This window comes from Haliotis rubra, unplaced genomic scaffold (genome assembly GCF_003918875.1).
Source record: "Haliotis rubra isolate DU_JTF1 unplaced genomic scaffold, ASM391887v1 Scf169, whole genome shotgun sequence".
NCBI classification, from domain to species: Eukaryota; Metazoa; Mollusca; class Gastropoda; order Lepetellida; family Haliotidae; genus Haliotis; species Haliotis rubra.
The window spans coordinates 1,022,852-1,038,956 of record NW_025765658.1 but is presented as its reverse complement, the minus strand read 5'-3'; the positions used below and the strand labels follow the sequence as shown (position 1 = coordinate 1,038,956).

General features: G+C 42.1%; 1 protein-coding gene and 1 long non-coding RNA gene across 2 annotated transcripts in view; both read right to left on the bottom strand.

Annotated features, from left to right (window-relative positions):
- Positions 1-6,593, bottom strand: part of LOC124272347 — a 29,156-nt gene extending 22,563 nt beyond the window's left edge. The window contains exon 1 of the long non-coding RNA XR_006897308.1: positions 6,198-6,593. This is a non-coding gene — a long non-coding RNA (uncharacterized LOC124272347). The remainder of the gene's footprint in view (positions 1-6,197) is intronic.
- Positions 6,594-8,762: 2,169 nt separating this feature from the next.
- Positions 8,763-16,093, bottom strand: LOC124272360. The gene is made up of 6 exons (XM_046707530.1): positions 16,057-16,093; positions 14,900-15,130; positions 12,638-12,752; positions 11,851-11,971; positions 9,213-9,462; positions 8,763-9,173 (listed from the first exon to the last, which is right to left on the bottom strand). Exons 2-5 carry the CDS (start codon positions 14,990-14,992, stop codon positions 9,309-9,311), a joined length of 483 nt encoding a protein of 160 aa, XP_046563486.1. The 5' UTR covers positions 14,993-15,130; positions 16,057-16,093; the 3' UTR covers positions 8,763-9,173; positions 9,213-9,308.
- Between the last annotated feature and the right edge of the window lie 12 nt (positions 16,094-16,105).

Genomic DNA, 16,105 nt, shown 5'->3' with positions numbered 1-16,105 from the left:
GCGTCTGCTTGCACGTTCTCCAGCCCCGGGAGATAAACAGGGAGTACCTAACAGTCGCACTGGTCGCACTAGAGGAGAAAGTCCCACATCTCCCGAAGGAGCGCTAGGGACACCATGCCGCCTTGCTTCAGGATGTACGTCATGGCCGTACGGTTGTCCAACTGAAGACGAACCACCTGGCCCTGGACATGCTCCCGGAAGCGCTCAGAAACCAACCGCACAGCTCTCAGTTCCGACACGTTGATGTGAAGGCGGGCTTCAGCTTCGGACCAGAGTCCGGACACCAAGAGACTGCCCAGAACACCCCCTCAGCCCGTGAGGGACGCATCGGTTTGAACTGTAAGAGCTGGCGTCAGGATTTCCAAAGGGACCCCCTTGGAGAGATTCCCGACATTGGTCCACCACTGAAGGTGAGGAGACAACCACCCGGGGACTGTGAGACTCCGCTCCAGGTCCTCCGAGTGAGCCCAGACTCGCCAAAGCTTGCTGTATAGGACGCATCCTCAACCGCGCCCGCCACACTACAGAGATAGTCGCCGCCATATGGCCCAGTAGACGGAGCCAAGTCCGTGCTGGTGCCTGGGGCTGGGAGAGGAACGAAGACACCATCTCCCGTACTCTGGTGACCCGGTCGGGCGACAAGGAGACAAGATCCTTGTGAGTTTGGAACCGCGCCCCAAGAAAAACCAAGTCCTGGGTGGGTACCAGGTCGGATTTCTTGAGGTTGATGATCCACCCCAGTCGAACTAGAATGTCTATCACTGTGTGAGTAGAATCTAGGCTCGCTGGCTGAGCAACCAGTCGTCGAGGTAAGGGTAACAACGCCTTTCTTGCGATCGAGCGAGGGTAGCTGGCACTAAAATGAGCTTGGTGAACACCCTGGGGGCAGTGGATATGCCGAAGGGGAGCACCGTGAATTGGTAATTCATCCCGTCGTCAGAGAACCGGAGGTACTGCTTGAACGATGGATGAATGGGCACATGTAGATACGCATCCTTTAGGTCGATTGATGTGAGCCAATCGCCGGGCTGAACAGAGGAGATCACCGAGCGAAGTGTCTCCATCTTGAAGGATGGAACCTCTAGCATGCGATTCAACCCCTTGAGGTTGAAAATGGGACGGAACCCGCCATCTTTCTTGGGAACGAGGAAGTACGTGGAATAAAATCCCGCCTGTTCCTCGCCCGGTGGTATGCGCTCTATAGCGGACTTGTCCAGCAAAGCCTGAACTTCGTCTCGCAGTATACCCACCCTGACCGGTGAAGTCTGGCGGGCCACGCTTCCACAGTGGTAGATGGCCGACACTGACGGTGGAAAGCACCCTCCCACGCTGGCGAAAAGGCTGGGAGCCAGACGAAGAGGACTGCTCCTTGCCCTTACCCTTGGTGGGACGGCTCCTCCGCCAACCCCTGCCCAGCAGCCGAAGCCAGCCGGCAGACTCGGGTGTAGGCTGCACCCCAGGGGGAGGAAGCCGGAACAGGAGCATGGGGGGCGAGAAGCCTGCGGGTGCTCCAACAAGGCCTTAGAATCCTTGAAGGAGGTAGCTGCAGCGGCAGCCTCCCATATGACCTGCTGTGCCCCAGGAAACAACGCTCCCAGACGGAAGGGAAGGGCCAGCAAGGCCTGCTGTGTAGCTGCCGTGTAGCAAGACGTTGACAGCCACAGCTTGAGCATCCCCATGACTGCGCACATCACCGTAGACACCGCTGACCACAAGGAGTCGCGCGCTAGGTGGGCCTGAACTTCGGATAGTTGGCGTAAGAGAACGACATGCGGAGAAACGTCCCCAGCATTCCCCTCAGTCTCCAGGGCCGACCTCTGAATCGAGCAGAGGTAGGCCTTGTGGATGACCACCCGCACCTGCTGCATGGCATTCCGGTAAACCTCCTTGTAGGTCCGGTAAGCCTGCAGCAGGGGGGCGCCCGCGAGGGCAAACGGTGGCACTAAGCGCCCTTACCTGGCAGCCGGAACTGCACCGGAGGAAGCCGAGACTCCCCCCCCAGGGCGACCGAAGTGAAAATACACTCATCGACCACTGGCACAAACAGGGAATTGTCCCCCAGCTGGTACCTCTTGACAAGCTCAGGCAAGTCAAACCGGAGGCATGTCCCAACCAGGAGAGGATCCACCACGTCCTGCACCAGGGACAGCAAGATGCGGAGCAGCGTCTGCGAGGGTTGCCTAGGGGCAAACGCCTCGCCTGGCAGGCGGAACTCAGCCGAGTCCGAGGCACCGCGGCCTGGGGGATAAACTCAGCAATGCGTTACCGTACCTCCCGCAGAGCCGTCGAGAAACGGAAAGCGCCCTCCGGCTCCTCTACCTCCCCAACGTCCATGGACTCGGCACCCGAGCCCTGACCCGGTGGGAGGCCTAGCACCAGACACAGAGGGAAGGGAAGAGATGAAGGAGCTCCCCGCTTCAGCACCCGAAACCACACTCGAACACCGGTCCCGAGACTCGGGAGGAATACCAGGCAGAACTGGGACCTCCGCTCTCATGGGGCAGGAGGGTGCAGGGACCGGAACCCCAGGAATCTTCAACGGACCCAGCGCCAACACCGAGAGGGGGACTGGGAGCAAACCATCCCCCTCCGGGGTAGCCGAGTCATCCGGACCCGAAGCCAGAGGCAACGGATATACAGACGCCTCCAGTCTAAGGGATCAAGCCGGGCTTGGCGATCCCACCCCCGGACTCTCCGTCCCCTGCTCAGAGTGGGCGAGGAACTCCTGCCGGAGACCTCCAACAGACTCATGAACAAGGGACTTCACTGAGTCCATGTGCTGCTGAAAAAGATGTGTTATTACGGACATGTCAAAACCGCTGGGAGCAGTAGAAGGCGCCTTACTGCGCGACTTAGCTTTTTTGCCTGCCTTAGGTTTTTTGGCTTTAGACGGGGGGACCTGGGTCAGTTCCCCTCACACCTCTCGCATTTCTCTATAAAAGAGGAAATCAGCAGCCCTCCTTTCCTGGGCTCGGGGGGGGAGTTCACATATGTCGGGATTATGTCCGACTTTCTCCAGACAAACTAAAACACTTGTCATGCTTGTCTGCTCTGGGAATACCCTGTCCGCAGACAGAACATCCGCAAAACGCCTGAAAGCAAACACGCAAGCATGTAGCTAACAGCGGAGCCAGCAGCATAAATATACACGTACAAAACATTGAAAATTACGTGAATGCGACCACGGGAAGAAATACTTGGTAAAAAACGCAAAATTTCCCGCCATGGCAAAGCAACACGTGCGTAAACCACGGGAAAGTTAGAGTAAAATATTTAATACAAAGTCACAATTATGAGACAATCGATCGCAAAGCCTTACTGTTCCGTTTATAGGACAGTAAAGACCATACATACAGGTGATGGTGTCCCAGACATTATTCTCTTGAACTTCGTTTTAGTAAGGAGTTCAGCTCTACTCTACACATCCGTTCAGTGGAATGACAGCAGAAGGAATGATGATACGGGCCTAGGTGCTTACCTGGTTGGCTGCGCATGCATAGCGGGAGGCAACTCCACGAGGTGGGGGCCGTATAATAGATAAAAAAAGATTTTATTTATTGTACAATATTTTTATTAAAACATTGATACAACTGTCACAGGACATTTTCAGCGCAGAAAATGCATATATGTACCCCAAGGACGATCTCTATGAAAAAGAATTGACAGTGCCGTCTTAATCCAAGCCCTGCTTCAGAAATCAACATTTTTTTTATATAATAGTTTGCTTACCTTCTTCAAACGTTTATTCGTCAAACCATAACAGCATTTTTCACTTTTGGCCTGAACATATTTATAGGTTTTTTATCTAAAATTGGACTTAGTTATTCAATAAAGTGAGGTTGTATAACATCTGCCGTTAACGTGTTTCAGATCAAGATCCACATCTGTTTTGTTCTACCTGTATTCCAGACGTGTAGAGGATGTCATTGATCTTCCCTTAGAGAAGAGGAGTTTGCAGCCGTCTTGCTGGTGGTAAAATGTAAGAAATACGACAGAAACGGTGGGAGTGACGATCTTACTCAATAGATACTAACCTGTATCTGCTAGAGGTAAAGTAAGTTTTCCACGCTTCTGATGAAGATAAACCTTCAGATGGCACCCCTGAAGCTACTGAACATTTGGCGATCTTCAGATAAGTCCTTCTCTGCTTTTTTATCTGCCGTGAATAATGTTCAGAGTAAGGCCAAGAAGATTATGAAAAAGAAGAGCAGCTTTCCAACATCTTCGAGATCGGCGGCAATGGCTAAGGTCAGTTGCACGAAGAGGTTCACCTTCACGAAGCGCTCAGAAATCCCCCTTATGCGGAAGAAAAACATGTCAGCCAGAACGTCTCAGAAGTCGACTTAAGTCGCAGAAGTCCAACACCTGCGTGAAACCTTCGACCTCCACGCAGCCTCCGGCATTAATAAATTAAACCTATCACAGATTTCGCGCAGCCCATAACGTTCGAGCAGCATTCATAATTCGTGTTGGAACGAAGAATCAACCCTCTTGCCAGCACCAGAGCTTCCAGCAGAGCCAGGGCTTCGCATAGTTGATGGCGTTTTAGAGCAGCTCCCATCGCATATGCATCAAACCATATCGTAATCACAAGCCTTCGAGCACGCGTTCGTGCGCCCGGCCCATTATCAACAGCCTACTGTACCTCCGCCAGCAAACGACTTTGTTTCCAACAAATGATTCTTGCCATAGAGCAGCAGATCTCCATGAATGCTCCACCATCTCACAGAACTCACAACGTTCGTCTGCGGCTCCAAACCCTTACAGCGCTTTCCTACTACAGGAAGAGAAGGTTTATGAACCTTCTGCAGCTGAGGTGACATCACAGCAACAAGGGCTTACGTCTATGTATGATGATCAAGGGTTGCCTTCGTGGATAGCAGACGGGTAACCAATAGCCTCTCCATCAAAGGATTGTCCTCCATTAGATACTTACAGTATCTCAAGTGATAACCTTGACTCTCTTAACTTACCACCTACCGGGGCAACGATACAGGTTGTGAAAACCATTGACGCTTCCTTCACCAAGGCTACTATGTCGCAGAGTCTGCCTACGCTACACATCAATATACAGAAATTCCTGCTGCGCGATATGACACCTTTTCTACCGGCGCCTGAACTTGGCGAAGACTATAATCTGCTGGCCAACTCTAAGTCGAGATCCTACACAGTGGAAGACAGGATGCTCGCATAACTTGATAGAGCTACCATCCGTCGAGATCCATCAATGAGGCCATGATCGTGGACCTCATTCAAGAGTAGATTCTCTGGCATCCAGAAGGCAAAGGGTAAGAGATCATTTCGTTGTGATAATCTCGGTTATGTTTAGATTTGGCACGAAATACCAGAGCACATCCTGGAAGAAATCCAATATTTTTTACATCCTGCATGCAAAAGGATAAGTCCCTCACCTTTACCTAAAGCTAGTTTACGGAAGGTATTCATACCTTATGAAACCCCAAAAGGTGCAAACATTTCCAGATTCAGTGCTTAGACACAATTACAGAATACTCAGTTACCATGTGTTACTTCAACAGCCGCAAAGATATGAACTTGTCACAGTACGAGATGAATAAGGCAAAGGCAGAAATGTAATAAATGAAATTTATTACAAAAATTATATATATAATGGAAACAAAACCATTTCCCCAAAATCAACCCCCAAATCACCCTTCATTCATACCGCATTCATCACCAAACATAATAATAGCACACAATCACTACTATACATACCCTTTACACACACACAAAAAAAACAACTAACCCAATAGAACAATAAATTTGTCTAATACAACTATTTTACATTGTACAGAGCGTACACCACGTGTATCAAACACGGAATGGGACTTAATTTTCACTGATGATAAGTTCAATCATAGTTGTTGCTCTTGTCACATTACATTTCACTTAGAACAACTGTTACGTTATTCAACATACAGGCAAGTGAATATGCTAATAAAACATCTGATTACAACATTGTTTCACAATGTACCACATATGACTGACAGCAAATAATTCACTTGCAACTCAATCGTGAGAATTGACATTTTTGTATATTTATTGGTACAACATTTTTTGATTGACAAAATGATAACATAATCATCATTTAACAAATACCCATATTTACATAGCTCTACAATAATAATTACAAAGCAACATGATAAACATAAATATCCAATAAAACAAATTCTACTCACACCATGAAATCAGACCAGCCACCTTGCAAATACAGCCATCCTCATCAGACAACTTTCATGACTGCACTCACCAACCCTTGCACTCTTCCTAATATAATCAAAACTCACACCTTGCATGCTTTTCTTGCCACACTAGCCTCTTCATACCACCTTGCATGCTTTCTACCCATTCCCACATCCTGATACTCACCTACTACAGTCCAACCACACTGTGATACATGTCATACAGTTAAACAAAATTATCATGTGATTTTGACACTTGTTTTCAGAGAAAACATCCGAATGCGTTTCTTACAAGTTCTCATTGAAATGTGTCCATCTTTTTCACTTCATTAGACTTTGAGATGGTCTCTAGCAGACTGGTATTGTTGAATCTTGGACTTATAATTTTGTTTTTCTGTTCAGAAAGGCTTAGATGCTGTGCTGCTCGTTATCGGTATTTTAAAAGTGAAAAATGTGTCTTCCCCTTCCGTCTTGCAAGAATCGTAAACTTGACATATAAGGCTGCGAATCAAGGAACTATTCTACATACACTGCATACCCCCTTGTTACATCAGGCATTGAAATCAGTTTGATTGGCATTTAGAAGTTGGTGTGTATTATAGCTAAAACACATGGATTATCATGAAACGGCCCTCCTATTATAAAAGGCTGTTATTCTGGCCCATTTCGAGTTCGAGTCCCGGAGCATTACTCTCACAGGAACTTTGATACTTAAAACTGAACCTTTGACATTTCTCGTAAACACAACCACATTCATGAAACACGTTGTGCACATGCATTACCTGCACCCAGGCCCTGTAAAAGCACAAGGAATTGTGGAACTCAATCACTTTGAGAAAATGCCACACTTGACACAAGACGAAAGGAATGAGGTTATCGGTATGGTCAGCCAAGGTGCTTCAGATGTTATGATTGCCAGGCACTTTAATGTGCATCCATCCACTGTAAGTCGACTCAGACAACGTTTTCGGGCTACCGGAAGTGTTGCTGATCGTCCGCGACCTGGTGCACCACCTGTGATAACAGCTCGACAAAACCGCAATATCCGAGTTTCACACTTGCGCAATCGGTTCCAAACAGCTGATGATTAGGCAAGGAGGACAATTGGGACAAGTCAACGTCATTTCAGTGCCCAAAAGGTGCAAGGACACCTTGCTGCCTTCAACATCCGGTGTCGTCACCCGTACCGTGGTCCAACCTTGTTGCATCGCCACAGACTTGCCAGACAGCGATGGGCAGCAAATGGGGCCAATCTTGGCAACAGGACATGGCCAGATGTCATTTTTTCAGATGAATCCAGGTTTAACTTATCCTTTGCAGATGGACGTCAACAGATTTATTGACGTAAAGGAGAAAGACTTGCGCCAAACTGTGTCCTCGAACATGATCGTTTTGGAGGGGGTGGTGTCATGATCAGACCACAGACCATCAGAGGCTGCAGACCATCCAACAGCTGTTCCTGAGAAATGTGTGTCTTTCAATGCCCCAAAGACTGCGAGCATGTCTTGCAGCGCACGGTGAACACACACGATATTGACTGCAAGTGACCTCACCTTTGTGTGATGTCGTTGTTGCGTCACTGATGTTGTTGTTGACTGGACATTTTCAGATGAAATTATTCACAGATGTTCACTTAAAACATATCTGCCAGTTAGGTTTATATATGTTGAAATTAGTGTAAGTAAAGAAAGTATGATTGTCAAATTGCATTTTTAATGGCTTTCAGTATATATGTTAACGCTGTTTGTGAAACTAATTTGCTACCCATTACAATGAACAGAGGTGTCATTACATGTATCCCTAAATCTAATAAAAATAAGAAATACCTTAAAACTGGCGACATATCTCTCTTGAACTCGGTGTATAAAATAATCAGTATTTGTTTAACTATCAGAATAAAGAAAACTCTACCTCATCTTATCCACACGAACCAAACAGGTTTCATACCAGGTAGATGTATCAGTGATAACATTAGATTGCTATATGATATTATGTTTGAACTCAAGGAGATTAATAAACGTGGAATGTTACTCCCCACACACTTTGGAAAAGCCTTTGATACTGTCTCTAAAGACTTTATTATGCTGGTTTTGGAAAAATTTGGTTTTGGATCAAACTTTAGAAAATGGATCTCAATCCTATCCAAAAAATGCTAGCTCTTCATGTCTTCATCTTTTATAAATGAACGAGGCTGCAGACAAGGTGACCCAATATAGGTTTTATACCAAATATGGTGTTTTCATCAATGAAATCAGATAAGAACTGGTTTCAAAAACAGAAAATTATGATTGATTCCAAAATAACTTGACAGAACATATTATAAACTCCCTGACTTATTGCCTGTAATTAGGGTAAATATGCTGTAATTTTGTTTGTTTGCTGTTTAATGCCACACAAAGCAATCTTCCAGCTATATGACAGTGGTCTGTAAATAATGGACTGTGGACAATCCTGTGATCAACAGCAGGGGCATCAACCTACACAACTGGCATTCAATGATATACGGCAATGATTAAGCAGAACAATCTTCATTCTGTTATTAAACATAACATAACATCTTCGTATGAAAATAGAGTTTATTACAAAATAGAGAAAATATGACAAAAATCACTGAAAATAGTTTATCAAAAATAAAGTTTTCTCTTGATTGATTTTCGCAAAAGTCAATAAAGACTCTTATAAGTATTAGACAACACATGAATATATGCATAGTATAGACGTTTATTATTGTATAACTAACAAACATACCACATATACTAATTACTACATTTTCTTTGACAACTTTTCACAAACCATATAGTCTAAATTGATATTCAAAAGATCCAATCATAATAACACATTACTTCAACAGATTCACATACCTAACATTTTAATCACTTATGATGTGGTTTAAGTACAATACTATTGTCACCGGAGCATCAAATAGAAGCATGTAGAGGCTCATCTAAACAGAAATACCTCGATACTAGTAGTGTGAACAAACAAATATTTCTCTTAGTCTCTTCTAACTGTTAATATTTACTATACCTGATCTGTTTCATGTCATAAAACCTATAGTTTTGTTATATTATTATTATACATGAGCTACAGAAGTTCTAGTGAAGGGCTTCAGAGAGTGGGCTCATAGATGTCCCTGGCTGTGGTGTTGTAGAAGGACAGCTGTTTCTCTGTTCGCAAACCATAGTTGCCATCATAGGTCCTGTGGTACCCGCCACTTTCATGATCAGAGCCATTCAAGAGGTCGGAGTCTTTGGTCTGGCGTCTGGAAGGAGAAAATATGTTAATCAGCTTTCAGTTAATCTTTATTTTGTTGCAGTGGAGGCCACAGGCCCATTTGACATTTACATCTGACCATGAGAGGTGTATGTACAAACTAAATAAATGACTCCTTGTTTGAGTAGGTTACAATATGTACATGTAATTGTCTAAACACATTAAATACAGACATTGCTAGGTCTGGTAAAGTTTCTGGATTTACATCTGACATCAACATGTTTATTTTATGTATCTTAGGATATAAATATAATTTTGTAGGTGAATACAAGGATCTTAAATATTGGTATACATTACACACTAATAAAAAATGCATTCATTATAACATTGTTTGCATACAACACATACCCAGTAATCTGTCAGCTTTAGGTTCATTATAGCTACAGATTTCAATTTGAATTCAAAAATAATTTCTCATATTTCGATAACTTACTGCAACTTTTAAAAACATCCATTTTAGTACACTGATAACTGAAGTTTTTTTGAAGAGCAAATACAAAGTAAGCAATTGCAAATATCACTAACCATTGTGTACGAAGAGGTTCAATCTCACTTGGAAATTGTCTGTTACATTTACCTACTTATTTAATCTGGAATGCTCAGTGCTGAATCCGTTCAGTATGACCTGTACCATGTACAGCCCAGGGAAGTGACATATTTAACCCATCACATACATAATGAGAATGTCAAAAAGGGTTACACAAGTTTTGACACAGATACCACAGTTTGCCTGATTCACAAATATGTAGTACTAACAACACTTTTTACAATTCTAAGTAATAGATAGGCAAGAATTTGTGACTTTTTCCAGCAGCTTAGGCTATTGAACGTATATTCACTGCATTATTATATACAGTGGACACTGTATAATCCGACATCTGAATTATCCGACAATCTGTGAATTCTGACATATTTTTGGGATCCCGATAGCGTTCCTCTATATTGTCATCATTTAAACATTGAATTATCCGACATCTGTACATTCCGAATTCCGACACCATTTTCTGGTCCCAATGACACTATTAATCTGTACAATCCGACATCCTCTCCCCATATTGGACTAAAATAGCCAATCAACCTGTCAATGACAACTAACATCCTGCGACTGGTAGTCTCAGCACTTGCTAATTGGGAGGTAATTAGCAGTGTGAGAACGCCTGTACCTTTGTTTTTACAAGCTGAGTGGCCAATGTGAGGAGTAGTAGTACATGTATGTATATTGTACTGAAGATAATAAATCCAATGAAATACATGTACATGCTAATACAGAATTTGTTTTTCCCTCTTATTTACCAAGAAAATAGATGTTAATCTTTAATTTCATGATATAAGCCAGTTACAATGTATGGTACTCTTTGAAAAGTATTCAAGCAAGGAGACACTGAATTATCCGACACTCTGTATAGTCCGACATTTTTTCCCGCTCCCAGTGAGTGTCGGATTATACAGAGTCCACTGTATTTATGAACAAAGGGAATGCATAATCACATTTACACCTATGTCAAACACAAACAAGACTTGAGCATGAGAAAGAAGAATTGGTGATATCAATCATTGATTAATTTGAATTTTGTAATTCTCATAGATTGCATATCAATCATTGTTATTTTTAGCACAAAATAATTTTAGATATCTCAAAATAACTTTCGCGACATCAATGAATACCTAATAAAGTATCTAGTATTACCTATTACTTAAAGTAGGTGTCTGACCCGGAGAGTGTGGGTTCGATTTCCAGTTGGGACTCAACCCGAAACAGTTCTAGAACCTGTACTTTACTGAAGAAGTGTAATCCCAGTTATAGCATGTATTACCATGATGTTGCAGTGATATTTATAATCACCAATGATGTCATTAACTAATGCATCTACTCTAATGTTCAACCGACATGAACAATGGTGTTGCTGTCATGACCATAATGCTGTATTGCTCGTCAGGTCTTTGCTTTTTAACATTCTGTCTTTGTTTTCATTTCTTACTTATTCATTGACTTTGGAATGTTTTGACTCCACCATGCTTTTGATAAATGATATACGATGTAGTTCTACTTTGGTGGATATTATGCAAGAATGGGCAATACAATCAGGGTTTGTCTATGAAAATCCCTAATTTTAATTTCTTTGTTATTTCAGTTATTACTTATGCTTTAGCACACCAACACCATAATGTATGATATTCAATTTACTATCTACACATAAGTTTTCGTAATGAGAGGATATGAATTAAGATGAGAGCCTGACATGGTTATGTCATGGTAAAGAAAGCACCAACTGATGGCTCTTTCTGAATACATTTGGTAGTCATACAGATCAGCAATGTTTACTGTATATATGCCACACTTTACTTCTGTAAATAATGTGTATGTGCAGAGTGTTACCTTGTACAGAGGAAGTAGCCCGTTACGATGATGGCAATGAGGAAGGCTACAGCTATGCCCACAGAGATTCCTATCACAACACGACTACTGTCTTCAGTGCGGAGCGTGGGGCAGCCTGGAGCTGAAATGTATATAACACACATTACCACATCTCTGCATCAGTTAACTACACTTAGAACCAACTCAAAGGGACAACAAGATATTAATAGTTTGTTATGGCTCTAGTTTTTTTTGTGCATTTCCACCACATATCTCCAGTGTTGCAAGAACTCCATTGACTTCCTATCAAGCACAGGATCAACTTCAAAATTATCTGCCTGGCTCATCAATGTTTGACTGACACAGCTCCTGTCTACCTCTCAGAACTGATACAACCTTATTGTCCATCTAGATCACTTCGGTTAGAAAGTGGCCAAGCTCACACGATTTGGACAATTCTCCTTCTCTTACGCTGCTGTTAAAGAGTTGAATGATCTGCCTCAACACATTTGTTCCTGCTCTATTTATCCTAGATTCAGAAGTCTCCTAAAAACACATCTCTTCCGTGAACCTTTCTGTTGACTCTATTGACATTCTGTGCGCCTTGAGCAGGATATTTAGCCTGGAAAGGCGCTATACAAATGCTCTAGATCTATTATTATTATTATCAGAATATACAGCATGTGTCTGTGACCCAACAAGCAGTTTGTTATATCTGTCAGAACATTACAGGAAAGTTCTTTATAAACATGGTTTATTGTATGTGAAGGAGGTGTATCCACACAGGGGACATAGTGGACAGACTGACCTGACAGACTGGTCCAGGAGGTTGTGGAGGTACCCGGCTCACATATTGTGCAGGAGTCCTTTATGGCCTTCGCAGCATAGCACTCTCCATCAATCAGGCACTGGTTAGATCCAGCCTGGTGCAAGTCAACAGATATCATATAAATATACAAATATATAAATATGGTTACTGCAGTAGAAACAAGTTTTTGGATGGGTCATAATTCTATCATACAAAGGGATTGTAAAATATCCCCTTATTTTCCAGGATCAGATGTTTTTTTTGTGAATGGATAATATCAACTTGCAGGGACATGTTATATCTAGTTTGCTACATATCAACTATATAGATCTCAGTATATTGTGTCTGCATTCCAACAGATGCTTAACATTATATATATCATTGTGATGAAAGTGAGAATGTGGTCTGGACTACTCAATCATTGATGTGGCTTACCGTGATTGTCCATGTAGCTTACCTTGATTGTGTTTGTTGCCTACCTTGACTTTGTACATGGCCTACCTGGAGTGTGTATGTGGCTTACCATGATTGTCCATGTAGCTTACCTTGATTGTGTTTGTTGCCTACCTTGACTTTGTACATGGCCTACCTGGAGTGTGTATGTGGCCTTCCTTGATTGTGCATATGACTGTACATCTAGCTTACTTTCATGGTCCAGATCAAGTTGATTGTCTTTGTTGATTGTCTTGTTTGTCCGTGTGGCTTACCTGTATGTAGCCTACCTTGATTTTGTGTAGCCTACCTTGATTGTGTGTAGCCTGCCTTGATTTTGTGTGGCCTACTTTGATTGTGTGTAGCCTACCTTGATTGTGTGCAGCCTACCTTTTTTGATTGTGTGTAGCCTACCTTGATTGTGTGTAGCCTACCTTGATCGTATGTAGCCTACCTTGTTTGTATGTAGCCTACCTTGATTGTGTGTAGCCTACCTTGATTTGATTGTGTGAAGCCTACTTTGATTGTGTGTAGCCTACCTTGATTTAGACCTTGATTGTGTGTAGCCTACCTTGATTGATTGTGTGTAGCCTACCTTGATGATTGTGTGTAGCCTACCTTGATTTGTGTAGTGATGATTGTGTAGCCTACCTTGATTTGATTGTGTAGCCTACCTTGATTTGATTTGATTGTGTAGCCTACCTTGATTTGATTGTGTGAAGCCTACCTTGATTTGATTGTGTGTAGCCTACCTTGATTGTGTGTAGCCTACCTTGTTTGTGTGTAGCCTACCTTGATTGTGTGTAGCCTACCTTGATTTGATTGTGTGAAGCCTACCTTGATTTGATTGTGTGTAGCCTACCTTGATTTGATTGTGTGAAGCCTACCTTGATTTGATTGTGTGAAGCCTACCTTGATTTGATTGTGTGTAGCCTACCTTGATTTGATGTAGCCTACCTTATGTAGCCTACCTTGTTTGTATGTAGCCTACCTTGATTGTGTGTAGCCTACCTTGATTTGATTGTGTGAAGCCTACCTTGATTTGATTGTGTGAAGCCTACCTTGATTTGATTGTGTGTAGCCTACCTTGATTGTGTGTAGCCTACCTTGATCGTATGTAGCCCACCTTGTTTGTATGTAGCCTACCTTGATTGTGTGTAGCCTACCTTGATTTGATTGTGTAGCCTACCTTGATTTGACTCTGTGTGTGGCTTACATTGATGGTGCATATAACTAGCAAAGTGATACCAGTGAATCTCAATCTAACTCCAAATTGGGTCATGATCAAATATTCATTTCAACGCAGAATGTAATGAAAACATCAGACCAACTCTGGAAAAATGATTCATAACGTTTGTCTCCAAAATAAAAATGTTGCTAAACAAACTACATGTATCATCCTTTTGTTTTGATTTTCCATGTGAGGTTTAAGAGGGTAAAGTAGCAGTTGCAGAACAGTCTCACTCCAAGTTTGTCTTTTTGTCAATTGTTACAGATACTTTCTTATTTTATTGTCATGTTACAGTGAAGCCATTTGCTCAACTGGCAAAGGTTTCTCTCTTACGTATTTCATGCTCAGTGAGGCTTACAATGTATCAGTCGAATTCCATGTGTTGACTCTGTATGTGGTTTCTTTGATTGGCATTCTAGAAGTTGGGTAGATGAAGAATGAGGACTATTTTTATGGACATACAACTTCTTTATTCTGTATAGGCGATGTTTCGACATAGATTCTGATGTCATTAGAATCTATGTCGAAACGTAGCCTTTACAGAATATAGAAGTTGTATAGCCATAAAAATCGTCCTCATTCTTCTGTATGTGGTTTACCTTGATTGTGCATGAGGCATCTGTGTTGTTTACTGAACACACAGAACATGGTTTGTTGACGACAAACAACGCCTCTGCTGTGCTGGTTTTCATCTGATCATTGCTGACTTTGATCGAGTAGCTCCTGATAGAGTTTACAGGCAGTGTGCACACCAACTCAGAAGCACTGCGATACACAGCCAAACTCACGACTTCTTGACTCCCTCGAGAGGTTATCCCAGTACTGTCAATCTGGAATCAACAAAGCTCACTGTAAAAAGGACAATGTTCTTGTTTCTACAGGAAAGATAGAGAAGTGACAATGAAAACAAGAGAAGGAAAACTTGTCTTACATTATACTGTTTCTTTCCCTTTCCATCTTCTAATTTCCCCTAAGTAAAGCATTATAAACTTGTTATGAAAATTATCATATTTGTTTCAAAACTGATTTCTTTTCAGTTTGTAAGCATCACCAAACTGTGTTGCAAATGGTTATGCATGCTGTTGTAATTTGAGGAATCATTTTTCTAACCTTCTACCCAAGCTGATTTTCTTAAAAGATGTAGATAAAGAAAAGACATAAATTCTTGTTTCAAACATCTATCAGTTTCACTTAATTTAGCCACACATGTTCACTCAGTCATATCACAAACAAAAATATATTAAATATATTATATACTTTATAGTAACTTCAAAACTTGGCCTCTATCCCATTTATGTACTGTAAATCATACTGTAAATCATAACATTATGAGGGGCTTTACTAAATTTGAAAAATGCAAGAGCAACTTGCTTGTATTAATATAATGTCACATTTTTATCTTGACATATTGTCTGATTTATGTTCACAAGATTGCACTAGCAATTGAATCAAAACTTGGAATCTGTATACTCTTTGTTGGTGAGACAATCTTTGTCATTTCAATATGCATTAATTAGAAACTTTCTGCATTGGATTTCATGAAAGTCATTCATGTAAAGATGGCAAAGCAGTAGATATATGGTGATGCAGTAGATATTTATTAGAAGATGTAAAATATATATCATATGTTTAGGGAATATCACCCCATGCTACTTTACGGATTGTTCATCTTGCATTAAACAGTTTTCACAAGAGATATTAATTGTGATGCATTGTGTTCATGATTTACAGTATCTAACAGATATTATGTGTCACCTGTGATTGGCACCAGGTGACAGTATACAGAGTAGAATAGCTCAGCGAGA